The following is a 22,366-nucleotide window of genomic DNA, read 5'->3' as shown; positions in this document are numbered from 1 at the left end:
TTAAATAATAAAATAAGCCTTTAGTGCTAATCCAGGAAGTTCCCACTGTAATCTCTAATAACCAGATGTGTAACTACCTGCCTTTTGCCTTTGATTCCTTGTTTTGTGTGTGGTTCATATTCCTTCAGGGCTCTACTCTTGGGTTGGGTGCTATTTTTTCAATATCATTCTCCACCTGTGAGAGTATAATCAAACTTTTCAACTACATTGCCTCAGTAAGTATAGTATAAGTTAAAACTAGCAGTCATTTTTAGAATCGGACATTCCCTGCTGGATATGCAACAGATTGTTTTAAAATAATAGAGTGCAGGCAGCTGTACTAATAGTTAACTATTGCAAAACCATTTCCGGTTAATTTTAAAATGTGCCTTCTTTAGAATGGTACAGAAAAAGGGTAGTCCTCAATACAGTAAAAGTACTACCAATAAACAGGTACAAGGAAAGGTGTAGGCATCCTCTCATGAGGCACCAGTAAATGTAGGGGTTTGTGCATTTACTGGGACAATTATTAATTGTAGCAGTAAGGCACAAAATGATTCTTTTGCTGGTATTAAAATCAACCTTGCGGGAAAACTCAAACAACGCACACACGGGTACTAATACACGGGAATACATTTATGAATACATAAAATGTTCATATAAACATAACAGATCTTATCGTGAGGGTTAGCAGAATACAAAAGGTATATATTAAATCACAAAGAGTTACAAATACCAAGAGGATATACATTCAGTATATCATTCATTTAGACCATTTCGTAAATTAACCTGGATTACAACTTCTACACTAGATACTCAAAAGCAAGTACATCTCTCATAGGAATTAAATTGATATCAACTGGGGTTGAGGTAACAATTGAATTCTCGAGCGGTAATGCAGAATGTTGAATACTCATCCAATCTGTGTGGATTCAGATCTCCTGCGGGCACAAAGAAACAGCTGCAGGCTTGTTGCTGTGTCCAATCGGCGCTCTCTGGCTCTGTGCTAGGCAGTGCTGTTGCAGCGTGCGACGTGGTGGGAGAGATTCCTGCTGCAATGCGCTCCTGATGCTCTCTGAAGACCAGCTAGTTAGTGTTGGCTGAAACTAGCAAAGTTTGTGCACAGGAGAAAAGTGACTGTGGGTCCCAGCAGGCCACACTCTTTAGGCAGGAAGACCGGTGAAGCGCTAGTCCTGAATCCTTAGATTCAGATTGGATTCACGAGGCTTGCTGCTGGCTAACCTCGAGTGGATCCTTTGGTTACGCGCTGGCAACCTCCGTTCTCGGCTCTTAAAACAAAGGAAAGTCCTGGCACTCGGACACACTGGCTGTTACGTGGTGGTCCAGGCTGAGTCTGAGGATGTTCAGGAGGAGCTCTGAGTCTGAGAATGTCCAGGAGGTGCTCTGGGGAACTCTGTGTTGCCTGTTTTACCTGGGGGAACCACAATCGTTCATTGGTTGAAAGTTTCATGGGCATCCGAGAACCACGTGGGGTTAACCTGCCCTACCAGTTCCTGACTAGCTGATGATGAGTAACAATGCACTCTGACCTTAGAGCTGTAAACAACTTTGAATAAGACTCTCCCAGAATCTCCCAGACTTTGGGGCGCCAGAGATGACCATTTTTAGGGTTGCTGGAGAATCACAGCTTCGGGAGTTGCTCCTTATCAGGACACTCTATCAGCTAGAAAAACACCTTAATTGTGAACCAAATGGAATGGCCTATCTGTATCAAGCACCACTGAGATGAAGGAGAGAGGGACTGATAAGGGAGCAGAAAACTTAATTCCTGTATCTTAATAAGCCTTGCCGCTACACAGGAAAAGGATGAAGAACAGAACTGTGATCTTCTGTTTTCTTGAATAGACAACATAACACAAATATAATCTCACAGTTAAAGACTGACTTTAGGACTTAGGTAAAGGGCTTAAGATGATGGTGGAAATATTTTGGTGGAAATATTTTTTATTCATAAGGTTAAAGAAACCTCTCACTTGTACAGTGATACATGATTTGGAGATGAAAGAAGACTGTATCTGTGCGATTAATTATTGTAAGTATCTAAATTATTTGAAAACCTTATATTAATTAATATTAATATTTGTTCTATTACGTATTCTGTCAGACTAAGTAAGAAAGCAGTCATTAGCCATTTTTAACAATGCATAAAGACATTTCTATGGGAAACTACAAATATCACCACACAAACTGATACAAATCTATTAAAATGTCAGCGGAAGAAACTAATAGCAGACATGGTTGTTACTCAGTTTGAAGGAGCACCTACAAGAGGAAGTGTTTGTATAGATCTTGTATATCTGAACAATACAGAGTGAAGCACACAGAAGTAAAAGAACCACAAGGGACCTTTGATCACAATTAGGTGTCCTTTAAGTACAGTATGATAAGTATAGTATGGATATACTGTATAAGTCACATATCACAGGCCTGCAGAATATTTATAATATATAATAAAATTGGGAATCCTTCTTTTGGGGACTCAATACTGGTAGAGAATCGTGTGGTTTGTACAGATAATGTCTAAAGTAGGTCAACTATTTTAAAACCTCCACACAAGGCACAATTGCATCTACAAACTAAATTTTGCTCAGCAAAAGACAAGATTCCTCAGGTGATAGTCACATTACTTAAGAAGTCGGATGTCTTATTCTACGAAAACAGGTATTAAAAGTTCTAAACTGTAGCCCTGCCAACTATATACATAAGGGCTTTTGGAACAAAAATAAGAGTGCAACTGTTTTCTCAAGGTGGATTATAAAAGGCATCTAAGGACAACTCTACTATCCACACACAGTTAGACAGCCAGGTAGAAATTCACTCCTAATTTAAGAGGTGCATCTGCTGTTAATGTGGCAATTACTATGCTCGTCTATAGACATAAAGCATTACATGATGTTATAACTATAATCTAAAATTTAACACAGAGAAAAAAAGAAACAAAATGGAGTGAGTAAAGCTTTGGAAGAGATCCGTGGAACAAACCTGCTAATTGTCCTTCTCTCTCCTTCCATTCCTTTAAGAAGACCTTGAAGGGAAAGATAAAATCCATTAATACTTAGAATTGAAATTGAGGGGGTGGAGTCTGTTTTACATTCATGAACTTGAACATTATTGCCATATGTAACCGGTACATGTTCTGGTACAATGGCATTCTTACAGAAAGTCTCTCGAATGTTAAAACAAATGCAAAAACACAAAGTGCAGCCAGTGCATCAAGACAATATACAAACAAAGAGTAGACAATGAACAAGTAAACAAGTAAACAGTTTGAATGTAAACAATGCAAACGTGTAAACAATGACTGAAGATGTGCAATAAATAAATAAGAAATCATGAGTAGATGGTGTAGGTGTGGTCCGAGAGACATGGCGAAACGTGTTCACCAATCGCACTGCTTGTTGATATAAGCTATTGAGGAACCTGGTGGTAAGTGTCCCTTTGCTTTTGTATCTCTTGCCTGAGGGCAGTGGAGTGAAGAGCTCATGCCCAGGTGAAGAGTGGTGACTGTCCTCTGTGATGGCCGGAATTCTACCATGGCAGCGGTCCTCAGAGCTGTTTAATCTCGGTGAAACCACTGCTGATGATCTTCTGGGCTATATTGACCATTCTCTGCACTGCCTTTCTTTCTCGAGAAGAGGTGTCGATTTCCTGGCTGCAGCTCTTGTAGCCTGTGATTGACTGTAATCCCTGCCACAGCCTCCGGGTGTCAGCGCACTGCGTTTCAAGCCGCACTCTGTAACTCTGTTTAGCACGTTTTATGGCTTCCTCTAATGCATACCGTGCTTCCCTGTACAGCTCTTTGTCCCCCGATTTGAACGCGGTGGATATATCTTTTATTTTATTGCGAATGTCGTTGATGAACCATGGTTTCTGATTGGAAAAATTAGGTTTCTGATTGTCCTAATTTTCTTTTCTGGTTCACAAATGTCAGTGTAGTATTTGATATAGCTAGTGGCCGCGTCCATATACTCATTTAAATCTGTGTCGGGAGCTCTGAATGCATCCCAGTCTTTACTATTAAAGCAGTCTATTAACGTGCTTTCCGCCTCCTCAGACCAACAGACCTGTTCGCAATGGGAGAGGTCTTCAGCTTCTGTTTGTACCCAGAAAGCAACAGGAGAGCGATGTGGTCGGACTTACTGAAACTCGGTTTGGGAAGCGCTTTGTATGCTCCTTTTATTGTTGTATAGCAGTGGTCCAAAATATTGCCTCCTCTTGTCGGTACAGTGACATGCTGAATGTATTTTTGCAGAACTTTCCTCAGATTGCAGTGGTTGTAGTCCCCGAGTACAATTGAGATGGCTTCCGGTTGGGAGTTTTCGAGCTTGTTGATAATGTCGTGTCATGAATTTTAAAGAGAAAATACTTACCAAACAGGACAAGCAGGAAGGACACAGTATTGATGCTGTAGTGAAGAGAATCATCTGTTTAGAATGAAACTTTCTGCTGTTGCTTCTCCACAAGCAGATAACAATAGCCCTGTCTAGTCCCATAGTCGATTGTAGACTGTTTACAGAGAATATCATTTATTATCATGGACAGATGCTCCAGGAGGTAAATATAACAACATTATCTAGATGATAGACTTGAGACCCCACATGGTTTCAAGGAGAGCAGCAAATAAGAAATCTTTCACAGAATCAAAAGGCTATCCTCCATCTACAGAAACAGTAGCCTCAGGGAAGACATTGTAGTTGACTCTCCTAACGTCCATTGTGTGAACCAATGACATTATTTTTCAAAGAAATGCCAACTGTGAATAAAATGTGTGTTGACAGGCTAAAGGAATGCTGTCTGGCGGAGGACTTTGTTCCATTGATCCTTATGATGTCAATATCTACTTGTTTTTCATTCTATAAGTAGTGCCAACTTGTTACATTTAAGAGAAAACTCTTTGATGGTCTTCGGCTCTTGAATATATTGCAGTTTTTGAGTAGACTACAAAATTTTAGATGGAATTGAAAGTTCCCAGTAAAAAAAACAAAGTTGTAATTTAAGAAATTACTACTTCAATTGAAGGTTATGTTACTACCCCAGGTGTCTAGGGGTAAAGAGGTGTAACAGCCAGCAGCCATATCACCCTGCAACTCACAACTGGCAACCCACTGAAGCTAAGCAGGTGTGAGCCTGGTCAGTACCTGGATGGGAGACCTCCTGGGAAAAACTAAGGTTGCTGCTGGAAGAGGTGTTAGTGGGGCCAGCAGGGGGCGCTCACCCTGCGGTCCATGTGGGTCCTAATGCCCCAGTATAGTGACGGGGACACTATACTGTAAACAGGCGCCGTCCTTCGGATGAGACGTAAAACCGAGGTCCTGACTCTCTGTGGTCATTAAAAATCCCAGGGCGCTTCTCGAAAAGAGTAGGGGTGTAACCCCGGTGTCCTGGCCAAATTTCCCCCCTGGCCTTTACCCCATCATGGCCTCCTAATAATCCCCCTCTATGAATTGGCTACATTACTCTGCTCTCCTCCCCACTGATAGCTGATGTGTGGTGAGTGTTCTGGCGCACTATGGCTGCCGTCGCATCATCCAGGTGGATGCTGCACATTGGTGGTGGTGGAGGGGAGACCCCATTACCTGTAAAGCGCTTTGAGTGGAGTATCCAGAAAAGCGCTATATAAGTGTAAGCAATTATTATTATTATTATAACATTCAGGATGAGTAACAGGTGGGTTTCTGGTGAGGGACATGAGAGGCGTGACAACAAAATGTTGGTGCAAAAGTGATTTATTTACAAAAAAAAGTGAATAAGTGACTGGAACATATTAACAGGACAAAAAGAACACACAGGGACAAGGACTTTGAGCGGTGCCAAAGAAAAATAACAAAACAAAACGGCCCTACAGTAGCTAATGCAGTGACAGTGAGATCTGACCTAACTAAGCAAAACAAAAACACGAAACAAAAGGTCTGCGGCATCTTCACACGCCTTAACTTCCCTACACCAACTAACCAGAACCAGAAAAATTCAAAGGTGGCACTCGCCCTTAACCTAGCATGTCTAGACAAAATCAAAAATACGTGTGCACAACGTAACCCGACGACCTTACCTATACCTTTCCCCCTGTTGTACAACAAGTTCACCAAAACCAACAAACAAACGAAACCGAAGCTAACAACAAACAAACACGATGCGCACACAAATGCGCACACGAGCAGTAGCTAACCGAAGTTGAACTGGAAGCTGATGGAGTCGAGACTTCTTCAGGCATATGAACTGTTGATCTAGGGTTCTGATTGGCCAGGAGTACACTGATGACACAAATGCAGCAATGGTGTAATGATGGACCAATGGTGGAGGTACCTGAATACAGGAAGTGGGGGGGAAAAAGCAAGGGGACATTACAGTTAAATATAATTAAAAGAAAAAAGAACAATTTTAGGAACAAACTAGCAGATAGTGGAGCCATAAGGGCCAGGACTATAAAACCTAAGGTGTGATAAGGATTTAGCCTTGGGAAAATGTAGAGGAAAAGAGAAACAAACAGACAGGTTATTAGACACAAATCAAGGGTGTCTAATTCTGTCTAATTGACCAATTCTGGTCCAATTCTTGTCCTGAAGGTCCACACAAAGAAGGCCCTGCTCATTTTTCTTTTGAAGGTTCCTATTTCTATTTTATTTATTTGAAAGTTGCAGATAGGCAATTCCTAAAAGGTTTGAAATCAATTACATGACATGCTACTATATGTCACAGAGAACAGATGTGAAACAGTGGAAGTGGAACTTCTGATCTAGCTCTTTGAATTGCACTGTATGAGGTTTTACTGTGTCAGTTGGGTCTTATGTACAGTAGATAATTGATCTCAACCAGCAACACCTTCGCTGGGTAGCTTGTTCCATACTGTCACAGCTCTTTATGTGAACAGGTGCATCCCATTCACAATTTTTAAATCCACTTCCCCTGTTTTGACTGTTAAGTTTTTTAATGAAAAATGCTTTATGATGAAAGATGATATGAACAGTTTTTAAAAAAAATATTTCTGTCACACTCAGCTTGCTTTTAATTGTGATACAGTACATACTTGTAGCAAATTAATCTTTTTTTTACATTTTTACCTCCCTTGCAAAGATTTTGCATGCTGTCATTCAAAACATTATATTTTAATGATGTTTTCTGAGAACAAATACAGTGAAGTTAATCCCTCAAGACATTTATATAAATATATTTCTGCTCATCCATTAATAAAGTTTAGTTACACATTGTGAGAAACATTTCAGAGTTCTTTAATTCTGTCAGTTATAATTTGATTTGTTACACAGGAATGCAACTTCTGCCATTAAGACTGTATTGTTTTAGATAATGTTTCTTGATGAAGTGTTTTCCGTATATGATAACTGCAAATATTAGCCATTCTTATAATTCTGTCATTATGTATCAAACTAAAGATTAGTAATATGTTCAGATGATACCTGAGAACTATTGTATCATTCTAAGAAGGTGATAATTATTCAAGGGCATAAATATAACCAACATTACAATTGCTTTTTAAGTATATGTTTAAAAAATACTGTACATCTTCTTTTGGTGACGAGACATATTAACTGCTACAGTATGTCAGTCTTCTTTTGAAAAATGCTACCAATGCCCCAAGGCAGTGATTTTGTTTCTCAAGTGCTGGAGAAAATAAAAATGGATAAACTTTCTTTTCTTATTTTACAAAAAAAAAACATGAAGGGGTGTAGTGAGAGACACAACCACAGATTTTTCAGTGGGAATATTCCTCCATAATGCTTAATGCCTAATTAATCTTGATATCCATGTATAGTAAACCCATTCAGAGCTGACAAAAAACTTTGAATATCTAGTAACACTGACAACTATTCACCAAGGATTTTTAGATGTGTGTTGCAACCTTCATATTCATTTGTTTACTTATTATTCTATATTAATAAATTAAGGATGACTGGATTTCAGTTGGCAGTGAAAAAGAGTTTCTACTGTGCATCACAAATGATAAGTAAATTGATTTCCTGGCATTTTTGTTTGGTACTGTAATTCTTCACACTGCTGTAAACAATTCGGAGTACATATGTCATATTAAAGTTTTTATCTTCTCCAGTTATATTTGCTGACAAAGGAACTAGGATTTAGTTTACATTGTTTGGATCTGTGTACAATCAGCCTCTTCTACAGAAATAAAGGGAGTTTTTTTATAATTTCAGTCATATTAACTCTTTGTATCTAATAAGTTACAAAGTGTATTTGTATAGGAATATCCGTCATTTTTAAAACACTGCAAGTTATTTTATCATAAGAGAAATGTTTTGTCATCCCTTTTTACTGAAGAAGGAAAGATACAGAACATAGCTGAAAGCTAAAATGAATTGCACTATTATCGCTATAAAACCTATTAAAACCACCACAGGTTTTTCTGCAATTATATGTCCCTGCTTCAAATTGGAATTGTTTCTTGTACAATGAAGACTAGGCTCATTTTTTAGAAACAAGGGGACCTGTACCAGTTAGATGGTCCTGAAGGAAATCTTGGTAGATTACCATTGCTCTGGCAGTTGCTTTTTTTGATGCAGCAAAATCCCACAGGGTACACAGCCTCGCACTTCAAAACGAAGGTTTTTTTCAGCTTCATGTACAGATGCAGCCATTCAAAATTCACAGTAAAAGCCCGTACAGCTCGACGTTATCTGCAGATTAGCATACCGCAGTACATGATTTGCTGGCCAAACTGACCGGCAGGCGCCACTCATGGTGCGTTGGTTGTTAGTAAAACGATTGCTTCATTTAATCTCTTTACCGTGCATGTTTAAATCTGCTTAATATTGAATATTGATATGGCATTTTAGAACTAAAGGGAAATTTTGGTAGGTGAAGAAGAGGAGGATAATGTGTCTGACGGTCACAAATGATATTCATTTAGGAATATAAACATATTATGTAAGCTGTAAACGGCTGGTATTGGAAGTTTAAATAAAAAATACACACCAGTATTCCACTTTCTTCATAAACGTTTTAAGCATCAAAGTCGTTCATTTTACATGCTCCTTCCTACTATATTAAGTTTATATACTTTACAAAAAGTTATAATGTTTTAACCTTTTGTATGAATCGCAGTAAAAAAACACATACTTTTTAGAATTTGATTAATAGGGAATATAATGTGGAATCACGTATCTAAAGACATTACAAATGGTATTTAAGTATTTTGTTACATTCATACAGCTCAAATTATTACCGTAGTACACTTTCTTTGTAAACATCTGTAAACATCATTCACCCGCGATTAAAAAAAAAATTGCCTGCCCTTTTCAACGAGAGCTTAAGTTGTCAAGTGGCGAGTTGATATAATACCTTTGACGTGTGACTCACATGCTGGAGGTTCGGCATTCGAGCTCAGCTCTCGGCATGACTTTTCTTTTAACAAATAAACATTTCTTTGAAAAACTAAAATAGTAAATATCATTGACACTATATTGAATTTGTTGGTATTTCTTAACATCACAACATGTTCAAAGTTACAGTAAATGATTTATTAATAACAACTAATAATTTCAAACTGCTTGTATTTTAAAATTGTATTTTGTTCGGAGTGATTTGTCACAACCTTTTATTTAATTTATTAAACGTCTGTTTTTGAGACAGGGTGTTCCACATGTTGTAACAGAAGAAATAAGGTTCTTGATCCCGAGATGAAGTGAAACAGATGAGTTTATTGCATGCAAGGAACAATAAAGCCGAAGTCTTGTTTCCCGCAAGAAACAACAAAACCGAAGTATTGTTCCCCGTATTGTTACAAACTTTTGGGTTATATACAGTTTTCTTCTCCGTTTCTGACGTCACTCGGTCTGATGGTAAAGAGGGGGGTTCATGGTATTTGGCCAGTTTATGATGTTCTGGGCAAATGGTCAGTTTAACATTACACCCAGGGGGGTTCCTAGCTGGCATCTGCAATCCTTATCAGTTAACCCCCTTTCCTGCCATAAACCCCTGCTTGTGACTTGGAAGTCTAAACCCCCTACAGAAAAGATTAAATTCAAACCCCCGTCTTCACATCTTTCTTCACACACCTCTGTTTAATTTCTGAAACTCCCTCTGTATTCCCTGTTTTAACCTTTTCTATGAATACTTGCACTCATTATCACAGTAAAAAAATGCATACAATTTAGAATTTGATTAATAGGGAATATAATATGGAACTGCGTATCTAAAGAAAATAATATCAATATTTTAGGATTAAATTATATTCATATAGCTCAAAATATTACTATAAATTATTAGTCCACTTTCTTTGTAAACATCTGTATCAATGTCACTCACTAATAACATGGAAACATTTTGCCTGCCCTTTTCAGCTATAGCTTAAGCTGCCAAGTGGCTTGTTGGCATAATGGCTTCAGTGCGTGACTCGCATTCTGGAAGGTGGGTGGGGTTCAAATCTTGCTCAGGGGAAGAGTTCTCCTTTAACAAATGCGTATTTAAAGTACTGTAGTTAATATCATGTACATTATATTGACGTTTTATTTTCATGGCACAATCGGCAACTGATTCTTTCAAATTTAAAGAAAATAAAAAATAAGAAATAGCGTGTCCCTACCTAAAATTGCATTACTTTAAAATCGATGAAAAAACGGGGTTAGATAGTTACTTATGGGTTAAGTTATTGACACTTTTTGTGCACGATCATCTTAGAATCTTTGTGTACGATACATTTTTTTCTTTTTAGTTAAAAATTTTAAACATTTTGATTTTGTAAATGCAACACGCATATCATAGATAAAATTGCATTCCTTTTCATCTCTTCCTGAAGTGTGAAGTAATCAGCAATCAGCAGGTTGCTTAGCAACTCAGCTAAGACCATCTCCACCTGGTGGTATTACAAGGTATTTAACCCTATTTAAACAAAACACGTTCGTTGCAGTTTGTTGCGGATTGTCCACCGCGTTTTAGTGCAGCATACTGTATGTCTCAGATTTTGAATGGCTGGATCTGTGACAGTGATATGAAACATATACTGTATGATGGTTACTTATATAGTAAAGTAAAAATATCTTTTAGATATTGATGATGACAAAATTAACCTTCTCCTTATCTTTAATAACTTGAAATAGTGTAATTTATGGGAATATGTGCAGCATGATGTATTTCTATTTCTCTATATTTAGGTCAATCTCATAAGATACAGAACTCTGTTCCATCTAAACGTACCGTATATAGTATAGCGCAGATTGGCTTCATCAAGTCTGTACTCTGTTTATTACACAAAGGATCCTCCAGTGAACGATCAGCAAGGTGGATATCAAAACTATACCTGATAGTATCTTAGCCAATCACTAGCTGTGTTGTCATACCTTAAAAGCTAGAACCCAACTAATTTTTGTTTGTTAGCTCCCTGACTTCTTATCTCTCTTCACCTAAACTGGAAATCTGAATTTCAAACCACATGATTGCAGGCAGTCCAAGTTAGGTCTTAAACTTTCTCCAAGAGAGCCCAAGACAGCAAGTCCTTAAAGTATAGAGGTTACACAAGATATTCTTCCTGTAAAAGGAGAATTTTTGTGTTTACAAACCTGCTGTTATTTTTGCCTGATCAACAAAATAAGACAGTTGAACTATTTTTGTCAACATCCTGAATATCAGAGCGTATTCAGCACCAAGCTAGAGCTCAAACCAAGTTCTTCCACCTGTCTAACTTGCAGATTAAATTTGATATTTGTTATAAAAGTTTTTGGTGTTCTATCAATAAATTGTATATTGTATATTTATAATCTGTGGGTGAATCCTTGTAAATTATTATGGTTGATTAATTCCTGAAAATCATTAAGTTCTCTTACAATTTAATTTTGAATTTCTGATTAGTACAATTCACAGAAAGCTTTCAAAGTCTAACTTGGATAGATAACCAAAATTGCCATTGCAGAATTAAGCAATATTTAATGCTGATTTTTATCTACTGTATTGTAATAAATTACAGAACTCCACAACTGAGTACAGCCATAATCTGCCAGTGGTTTAAAAAATGTTTAATTAGTGAAGTTCTCTTCCCTGCTCTCCAGACTTTTCAACAGCCACCTAAAGAGGCAGGCTTGAAGCCAAATCTCTCTCCCTGGTGAGAATAGTCTCCAAGACACCTGATTTGTAAGGTGCATCTACTTCAAAACAGCAATATGGTTATTAAGATGCATTTAATCTGTGCTTTGATAGTCAGGAAAATTATGTTAAGTCAGCCTCTCCCTGTTTTCTTAAAAGATTGGTATTTCTAGGTGTTTTATTGATGTGAAGGTAATCATTATATATAGATTATATAATATTTTTACAATAACAATTTAACTAATAACTATTTTACAATAGAAAGACATTGCAAATTTTAGTACAAATAGTATTTATACGTTTTTTAGCAATATACAATTGATAACCTATAGAAAACCTATTTACTATGTACATTTTTTAAGAGCTCTAAACCACATGTAAACTGGAATAATCTATTATATAAAGTTTTGGCTAAAGCCTAATTAATGAGAAATAGAGGCAACCTACATAGTGAATATGTATAAAATATAGAGGACACTGTAGATACTGTACAGGCAGTGAGACGAATATGGAATAGACAAGAAGGTTGATGCTGTGATAGAGTTGTTTACTGTTCATTGAAAAAATCTGAATGTGCTTGCTAATAAAACTTTTTTTAGAAACTGTTGTGCCAGAAAAAAAGAGCATCAGCTGAATTGTGTGTTGAAAGACGTCTTTAGTCATATGCATATGGAAGTCTTGCTTGTGGAACAAGACTTCAAAACCAACGTTTACAGTGCTCCTTTATATAGTGGAACAAACAATACAAGATACTGTACACTTCTCACATGACTTCCTGCTTGCCTTCTAGCTATAAATGGTCATTCTAAAAAGCTGACCATTACATGTATATCCTTTACTGCCTGCTCGTGTGACCAGCAGCCATTCTGCTTAATTGACCCTTTGTTCCAAGATAGGTCAGATGAGCATAAAGACATCATGTGGCTACGTATGTTATCTTTTGAGACCAGATATCCTGAGACAGCTTTAGTAAAATATAAGTAAAAAGATATATAGTTAACAAGATATAATACGAACTTACAGTATAGTAAAGCACTTGTAGTTAATTCCCTCAAAGCATCTTTAAAAACCATATTTAAAGCCTCTAGCTTTTACAGTCTGTCCACATACAGTAGATGTATTATTTATGAAAGTAGACCTGAATATTTAATAAAGGGTTCCTAAATATTCCATTGTTACATAAAGTTTTCGAGTTAATACATTGCAACATTTTATGAATGAAAGCTTTGTATATTAACTTCTGGATCATTGTTCATATCTGTAATGGCGTTCTAGCTAAATAATGCAAATAAACAATTATCAATTTTAATTTATGTACATTATGGCTGGATAAAAGCAATTTCTGGCAAATTTTCAAAAAGTGACAACATGGGTACTAGAGCTTTACTATACCTATACTCCAAATGAGCACCTCTACTGCCAGAAAGTAGGTTGTATGAAATGTATGGTTCTACAGGGGTGACAAAATTTGTTATTCTGAGATGTTGGTAGGTTCTCTATCAATATTTTACGTGTGTAATTCTTTAGGCACAAAGATTAATTTGTGAACATTGTGTGTGTTCTTCCCAACTTTTGTCAGCTAAAAACAATCATAAATAGAAATTGAAGATGACTTGGAATTTCTTCCCAGAATTGCTTAGAAAACCAAAGTGCAGTTTGCATTACCTCTGTAGCGCTTTACAGAATGAGTACTGCAGCTCTGATTTCCGGGAGAGGATGGCATGCTTTTCTTTAGTAGTAGCGCTTCATCTCAGAACTCTGAGCAAAACAGACAGACAAAACTCTGTCAGCAACGCTATTTAAGAATGTGCCCTTTATTTTTCCAAATAAAAAACAAGCCCCCCCAAAAAAATTGTCTCAGCACTGCTGGCTTTCAAACATGGGTGGCAGGTGCTTTCCAGGTAGAACCCAGCATGCAAGTGTTTTGCGACCCCTGTATCTTGCTATTCTTGGTTCAGTAGCATCTTGTGTTTTCCCTCAATTTAATTTCTTTGTGTTCTTCACACACTCAACAGGTCTTCCAAGGAAACTTTGACAACGACACGCACAGAAAGAACGTGATAGAGCCTCCCATCTATGCCAGGTTTGTCCGGATCCTTCCTTGGTCATGGTATGGCCGCATTACTTTGCGAGTTGAGTTGCTGGGATGTACAGAAGAGGATTGAATACTCCTGCGTACTGGAATATTCAGCTGCCTAGAATATTGCTCCAGTATCTCACCATAAACTGTGTGAAATCTGTAAAAATCTCCAATGGGTTTTTCAAGAATAAGTGTTTGGTTGTGGTAGGCAGGATTTTATGTTTTGTAAAATGGTCTAAGCCTGCCCTTGTCAAATGTATGTCCTTTTTTCTTTTTTTTACTTGAGATAGATAAGTTGTCATTTTTATATGGTATGTATTGTTTTACATTGGGAAAATAATATTCACACTGTGGTTAAAATGAGTTCTAAGGAGAGCTGCAGTGTCACTTTTTTAACATAGAAATTAGATCATTGCATTCCATGCATACTGTACATGAACTTCAATTTCTTTATTTAAAATTCTTTTTCAAGTATGCAACCCAGTAAACATAAATGTCAAGTACACAGTTTCGTTTCTAAATGATAAAATGCATAATACTACATCATCATTTCAGAATCTTTACCATTCACATGCTCCTTATAGTGACTTTTCTGAGCAAACAAAAGTTTTATGTATTAATGCCTAACAAAGATTATTTTGTTATTGTGTTATTTATAATATGTTTAAACACATACAGTACAGATGCATTGCACAAAAGCTCTTACTACTAAACTTTTTTGTGTTTTGCATTTAAAGTTATATGCCAACAATTATAAACCTAATATGCACAATTCTGTCTAATTAGCAGAAATATTCAATACATTTTTTCATGTTACATCCAACTATGCTTGTGTGATCAGGCCTGGATGCATTTGCCAAAACATAAATGTTTATTAAAAAAGTAATACTGCAGCATTAACACACTGAGGTACGTCTTGGATGATCAGGATCAAGGAGTCCTTTCACAGTTGCAATTTTGTGTTGTCTTTAATTTATTTGAAACATTGGTTGAGTACTGTGGTTGACTTCATATTCTATTGAAAGTGTGTCACATTGATAAGTTTTTCTTTTTACTTCTATTGTATGTTAAGTCCTGCTTTTAGATCTCTATGAAACAATTTGAACAGCTCAGGATAGATGTCACGCGTTTTTATTGTGTTTCTTTTTTTTTACCCACAATTTTAAGATATGCCTAAGAGTAAACTCCTTCTTAAAAATGTTAAAAAACACAGCCTATGTGTTTGTTAAAAGTGACAATGAAAGGATACACATAGTTAAAAGGTACATGATATTGAATGGCATACAGTACATAATTTTTACATCGCTTCATAAATATTTATGAGGTATAACCATCACGTTTTATTTTTCTCAAAGGTTTTTTTTTAAATAAAGTTTTCTTTGCTTAAAGTGTAAGACAGATATGCATTATGTCACCTTCATTCAATGTTACAGTTCCGATTATGTCATAGAATTCCTGGGATAAAATGAGAGTGCACTTGAAGGAAATGAACTGAAAAATACGCAGCAAATGTTGTACTATACAGAGCTACACATTATAATCTCTTAGTTTTGCTACATGATAAAAAGCCAGTAGACTGTTACTGTGTCTGTAACCGTATTAACGGCACTCCTGGTGAATTTATATGTTAAGTGGTCTCTGAATAAGTTTTGAAGTTGTTCTAAAAAGAAAAAGTCAACCTTATGTATTAATTACTGTATACCCAGTTAAATGTAATTCTAGAATCATCTAGAAATGTGTATGGGCTTTCTTACATATGGATGAAATTTACAGACATAAACAGTAACCTGTGTCCTCTTAGTATGCCAGTCCTTTTTGTTGGGGAAAAAATGCAGTTATCTCTACAGTATGAGTTTTCTACTGTTACACATGCTCTCTTATAGATTAAAACATTAGAATTTCACATATTTGTGAGTTTCAGATTTAAGAGTGGAAACTATAATAAACTTCTCTGTTATTTGTCCAGTAGTCCAGTAAATAACTGTACATTTGCATATTATTTCTCTTACACAAGCAGGAAAGAGAAATTGCTCCTAATGTCTCTGGTATTTGGAGACATTAAAGTAGCTCTGATAAAAAATATGGTTTAGCTGGACACATTTTTCAGAGGTTTGTAAATGTTCAGTTTTTTACAACATTTAAGTGCACATCTAAAAAGTCCACCAATCAATTTTGACAATGCACTTTTTTATACTGTGAAATTATGAAATGTTCTATACTTCTAAATGTAGGCTATGTGACCATAGATACAATATGTTGTAAGTAATGTGTAATGGATGTATGGACTATAAAGTAGCAAAGGCAAGCTTAAAAGAGAGCAAGCAAAGAGGTTAATGGCACATAATTACACATACTGTATGATAAGAGAAATGTAAGGAATAAGTTCTAAAGTCTCTTGGTTTATAATGGCTCATTAGAATTCATTCAGATCTGTTACTTTCTTTTTAGAGTTCAGGTCTCTATGAAGTAGCAGATGAGCATCAGAGGACCAAATGTTCTCCTTCTAACTTTTTAAAAACTCTTCTTCCATGCACATAAATAAGCTTTTCATTTTCAATGTCAAAACAAAACAAGACAGTTGAAGCATTAGATACTGATTATGAATTAATTTATTTATTATGAAAATAGAGAATTTATCGGATTCATCTCAGTTTTATAATCTAGATGGGAATTTTCATGTATCACCATTTTCTCCTTTCTGTGTATAGTAATTGTAGTTTACATTAAAAGGTAACACTGTTCAGACAACTTTCTACTATTTTTTAACTAGTTCAGTTAGCCATGATGTTGAGCTTATGAAATGGCTGATAAGCACAATAATTTATAATAATAATCACAACAATTGATTTCATTTGTATTGAAGATTTAATTCCACAGGATCCCAAAGTTCTTTGTATATTGGAAAGAATCAATTTCATCCACCACTGAAATGCAACATCCACCTTGGTGATGCATACTGTAGTAATCATTATGTGCCAGCAGCCCCACTATATATTATAAAAGATCTGACAGTGAAGTGAGAAATTATTTCACCAATTGATCTGCAGTCCAAATTTATATATGCCAGTTTGAGCAAACAGAGTAGAATTTAGCCAAAACATCAGTGTTAATAGTTATGAACCATATTAAAGGATCTTTAAAAATCAAGCATACAGACCTTGATTTAAAATCTCATCTGAAGGATAGGTCTATTAGCACAGTATCTTCTATGTACAGTATCACCATCCTGGAGCACTGATTTTGGCCCAGATCTATACAGTACGTCCACCAACAGCACTTAAAACGTATAGTTTTGCATATCGTCTTTAAAGCTTCACTGTCTAGAAAGCAGTAATGACATACCAAATGTTGGTGCCCACCAAACCTTTATTTTGTTCCACATTGGAAATGTGTTGGGCTACATAAAGTACAGGTAATGGACAAGAAAATTGAAACATCTGGATAAATGAGGGGCACCAAAATACACTAAAATCAAGAATGAATGTATGTATGTATGTATGAATTCAGTAAATAACACTCCAGAACATTTCTGGTCTAAGATGATGCCTGCATGGAACATCCAGGGAAAGACATCATCACCAGACGATAATATTGAACAGACATGCACACCCCAGGATCTTGATATCTGGGGTGTGAAGTACAATGCAAAGCAGATGAGCAACTATACATTAATTGACTCATCAATTTACAACTTTTAACCTTGGGCACAAAGCAGCCAGTTTAATCAGAAATGGTCCACAAACCACAGTCAGATAGTGAATCCAGTAGTGCAAAAATAACAGGCAATGAACTGAGCAGTGGAGAAAAGTAAGGTCAGATGAATCATCCTTCACCATGTTCTCTTCATACGGAACAATGGATGTTTGTCATCAGTTTAAAGGATTCTGCCGTCCTCAATGCTTGATTCCAACAGTGAAGGGTTCTGGTGGCTGTGGGGCACATTTTCCTGGCATGTTTCAGATTCACTCATTTCCTTACAAGGCAAAGCCTACGCCAAATCAGTACTTAACGGTGCTGAGTGATTATCTCCACCCCATGTTGTAGCATTTCTTTCCTGTTGAGGATTGAGGATCACAACGTTCCTGTTCACAGCTAACACGTGGTCCCTCCATGGTTTGATAAGCCGTATGCCATTGGTCACCAGATGGTCACCAGATCTGTAACCAGTTGACCATTTATGGGATATTGTGGAACAGGGCCCGAGACTGCGGTTTTTTGTACCCGCAGCAACCAGGCATGAGTTCATTGACTTTCACAGTGAAGAATGATGATCTACCACCTGCAAAATTCGAGACACTGGAAGATACCATGCCATGGTGGCCCAAGTTACTGTACATTGGTGTTTCCTTTTCAACTTCAACTGCCTGTAATTTTTTTAATGTATTTGTGTCATTGGTTTGTTTCTAGATACATTTCACCTAAGCATGTTGCTGCAATAACAGTTTTTAGTGTTGGGAGAGGGACAACAAAAAACTGCAGGTGGGATGTCCCTTTAAGATTTAATCAAAAAAAGTTTTAATGAGAGTAAAGAAGTAAGTGTAGGTTCTTAATAACAAAATCTAACTGAAATATTTTACTTTTTATTCCCTTGTCAGTTCTTTCCATCTTTAAAACCTGACCATACGAATGTTTTTAATTTGTATTTTCATATGTTTCCTGTTTTCTTTCTTTTTTAGCATCAGAAAAACAGTACCATATTGTCAAAATGAAATGTTTTTAATCGCATATTGTGCATGTTTTCCTCAACATGTGATTTTCAGTTAAAAACTGTTTGAAATAGCTCAGTCCAAATTATGACAAGACATATGTCAACCAGAAGAAAAACAAGAATTCTGGTAGTTGATCAAGTTTTGGAAACTTTGAAACATTGAAAATTGTTAAGTCTTATTTTTTACTATTTCCTGTATTTACATTCAAGAACAATCAATTATAATTTGTTATACAAAATTAGAAGAAAATACAAACATTTCACACCATTTAAGAATGAATAAAAAATGAATCCTTCTGATCTTAAATAAAAGTATTTGCCAATAGGAGACTGTCATTACAGCATATTTAACTTAATGCATATACTGTAATAGTAAAAAAGAAGGGTAGATTTTATTTTTTTCACTTTGAAGATGACATCCACATTTACTGTACATAGGCATTTCCTAGACTTGATTTCTGGAGTAATTGTTGAAAATGTAATGCAGTCTGATGTTCACCAAGTGCATCAGTGCATTACTGTTTAATTAAACCTGATACATTTGGTTGACTGATAAAACACAAACTTTCCCGATTTATCAAATGGTGCTGCTGCTGTAAGTATTGTGGTTATTTTTAAGTAGCAGGAACATCTAACAAATTACAATCAAGAACGAAATTAGGTTAGGCTGGGCAAATGTCTCTTCTGTGCTCACGTACTGTATATACTCTATTACTCTGGGAGTTCATAAATCTATATTACCTGTTTACGATTTTCTTCCTCAATTTTCACTCAGCTAAAGGTGCAGGTATCTGTACTGGGGTGATCTCTGCAGACTGGTGGGGGGGGGTATGTTTTACAGCCAATCAATGCATAATTAATACCCTAATACCCATCAAGTCTTTAATATTAGACTCAATTCTCTTTTTTAATTACTACTGTATATATCACAATTTTCTTTAAAAGGATAAAGCTGAGTAATATGTAACATTAAAAAAGGTTATTTGTAGCAAAACATACAACATTAAATTACTATAAATTTTCTCTTGGTGCCTAAAATTGTAAAGATTATGTTGAACATCTCCTCTACAGAACATATAGATGGGATGGAACTGAAACCTTATTTTTATAATGATTTGTTTGTTTTTTTCATTTGTTTTTGTTTAATTGGGGGGGGGGGGATAAAAAGCCATCTCTGTGGCATAGCAGAAGGAAAGACTGCCAACAGATTTGTAAACATGTCAACACTGTCTGTGCAACTTGGGCAGAGTCCAGCAGAAGACAACAAACAGGAAGACTAGCTCAGCTGGAGCCCAGCCACTGGAGCTATTAACTCCTCAGTGACTGTCAGTTGTGATTTTTGTTTTGGGTTTTATTTAATTGAATAAGTACTTAAAATGGAGGAGCTGCCATGCATGAACTTGACAGGCCCACTCAAGCCCTATGGTGAAACATTTTAGCTGTTTGTGGAAAGATTAAAATACCTATTGTAGTACTGTATGACTACAAACACCAAATCACTTTATATTTTATTCTATTCATAGAACTGGAGGGAAAATTAACTTAATGCAATGTAATATTTTTTCTGTGTGGCCCTGCTCTGGATTGCTATTCTGACCAAGCTGAGGGCAGTCATGTTGTCCCAGCTCTGTCTTGCCCCTTGTGCTTCTGAGATAGGTATCTAGGTCACTGCCTTGATCCTCACCAAGAAATGAGGCTTCTTTAGGATGGGAAGGTGATAAAACATACTGCATTCACTGTCTTTTCTGAAGGATTTTTTTTTTGTTCTAGGGAGAGGAACATACTTGTTTGTTTTCAGCTTTAAATCTTTACATTTATCATGGAATTTTAATAATTTTTCCACTCCTAATTCTGAAATTAAATGTAAGGATATGTATGTTCTAATTGTCCACAGGTACAGGTACATGTGTTTTTTTCCTCTTTATTAACCCTAGATATCTACCTTATTATTCTTGAAAGGGCTTCTGATTTAAACTATATGAACTAATCTATGGTTGACTTTTTCTTGCAGATCATTGCATAAATTTCATAGCAATTTTGAAAACAAATTGTGGATTCAATCTTGTAATATTGAACTGTTGTCAATATGATGTGGTGCTGGCTTATGAATTGTCAGTGATTGCAAAAAAAGTAATATTAATGAAAACATTTAAAAATCTTATTTATAGAAGGCAGAATGACCACTGCAGCCTTTGCAATTGTGTGATAATGAATTGTTTTTTTTGTATATAATCCAGCCCTGCAGGTTAATGCAAAAGTTAGTATGAGCTTGTCTGGTCTTCAAACTTAAAATAATAAAATCATGGAAATATCCTCAATGTTTATGTGTTTCCTTCCTTTTTTCATTCTTGATTTTGAATACTTTGATCTTTGAATGATAAACATGTCCACAGCACAGGATTAAATTTAAGCATTTAAAAGATCATTTTTCAGCACAGCTTCTAAATCCCTTCAAATTGCAAGTGTATGAGTCTGATTTTGATTTATTTTTTGAAGGAATCATGATCTGAGTAGCTGTCGATCTTTCATTAAATAACTGTTTCTTGGGGAAGAAAGTTACAATAGTAAGGCCAACGTAAGCACATTGTCATTATTTCATGTTCCCACAGTCAGGGGTGAAGTTTCAATCCTGCATGTATATGGGAAGCCAGACCAGATTTGACTCTGTTTGTGTTTTTTAGTACTTGTCTTACAGTGTCATGGCAGACACTGTATTTTTTCATGTTGTTTTTCAAGAGTTCACATTTTCAAGTTAATCTCTTTGTTTACGTTCAGTCTGCTTGGTCAATCTCTACTTCTCCTCGTTTGCCCCTGCCATAGTATCCTGTTACTTGCCACTGGTCTTGCACTTTTAAGAAGTTTTACTTCTTAAATATAGGGTGTTAAAACTCACTGTCCCTTGAGTCTTTTTATTGGGAAACAGTCTGACTGCATTACATTAGACAGAGCTTCCCTTTCAACATCAAAATCTCTACCATATCCTATGTGCAATTATTTTGCATTATAAGAAAGATTTATGAGAAAAATAAGAACAGAAAATATGTCCATGTCGATTGTTTCATTACTTGTAAGTTAATGATCCATGAATAAATTAAATAATTTTTAGACATGATTCCAACCTATCAGCACCAACAATGTGGTTAGGACACTTGTTCCTCTGAAACACGGGACGCATAGACGGATAGTGCATTCTGCAGACAAAACAAGCAGATAACATGTGGTGGAAGTGATGCTTATGATATTGAAGAAGCATCCTGGATTGACTTTATCAATACCTTACAGGACTTGGAATGATAATACATTTTATTTATAAATCTTTTTCAAAATACTTAAAACACTATACACAACAGAAGGAAAAAGAGGACAGTAAAAAACAAAATTAAACCTACTGTATATCATCCATTAAATGCTGCAGTGAAAAGAGGTTTTAAAAATGTCGACAGTCACAGAGTTTCTGAGGATTTGAACAATGAGTTCCACAGACATGGTGCTGTTCTTGAGAACACTATACAGTATACCCCATTGTGTAGAGC

At 36.1% G+C, this 22,366-nt stretch overlaps 1 protein-coding gene across 3 annotated transcripts in view; it reads left to right on the top strand.

The window, feature by feature from the left end:
- LOC102697668 (EGF-like repeat and discoidin I-like domain-containing protein 3) overlaps positions 1 to 21,146 on the top strand; it is a 261,705-nt gene extending 240,559 nt beyond the window's left edge. For all 3 annotated transcript variants that reach the window (XM_015360994.2, XM_015360984.2, XM_006626513.3), the window contains one exon: positions 14,061 to 21,146. In XM_015360994.2, coding sequence (XP_015216480.1) covers positions 14,061 to 14,210 — 150 coding nt within the window. In that variant the 3' untranslated portion in view covers positions 14,211 to 21,146. The remainder of the gene's footprint in view (positions 1 to 14,060) is intronic.
- The last annotated feature ends 1,220 nt before the right edge of the window (positions 21,147 to 22,366 follow it).

The sequence above is a fragment of the Lepisosteus oculatus genome, chromosome 3 (genome assembly GCF_040954835.1).
Source record: "Lepisosteus oculatus isolate fLepOcu1 chromosome 3, fLepOcu1.hap2, whole genome shotgun sequence".
Taxonomy (NCBI): Eukaryota; Metazoa; Chordata; class Actinopteri; order Semionotiformes; family Lepisosteidae; genus Lepisosteus; species Lepisosteus oculatus.
Note: the sequence above shows the minus strand (reverse complement) of the source record. Positions and strands in the feature narration are given on the sequence as shown.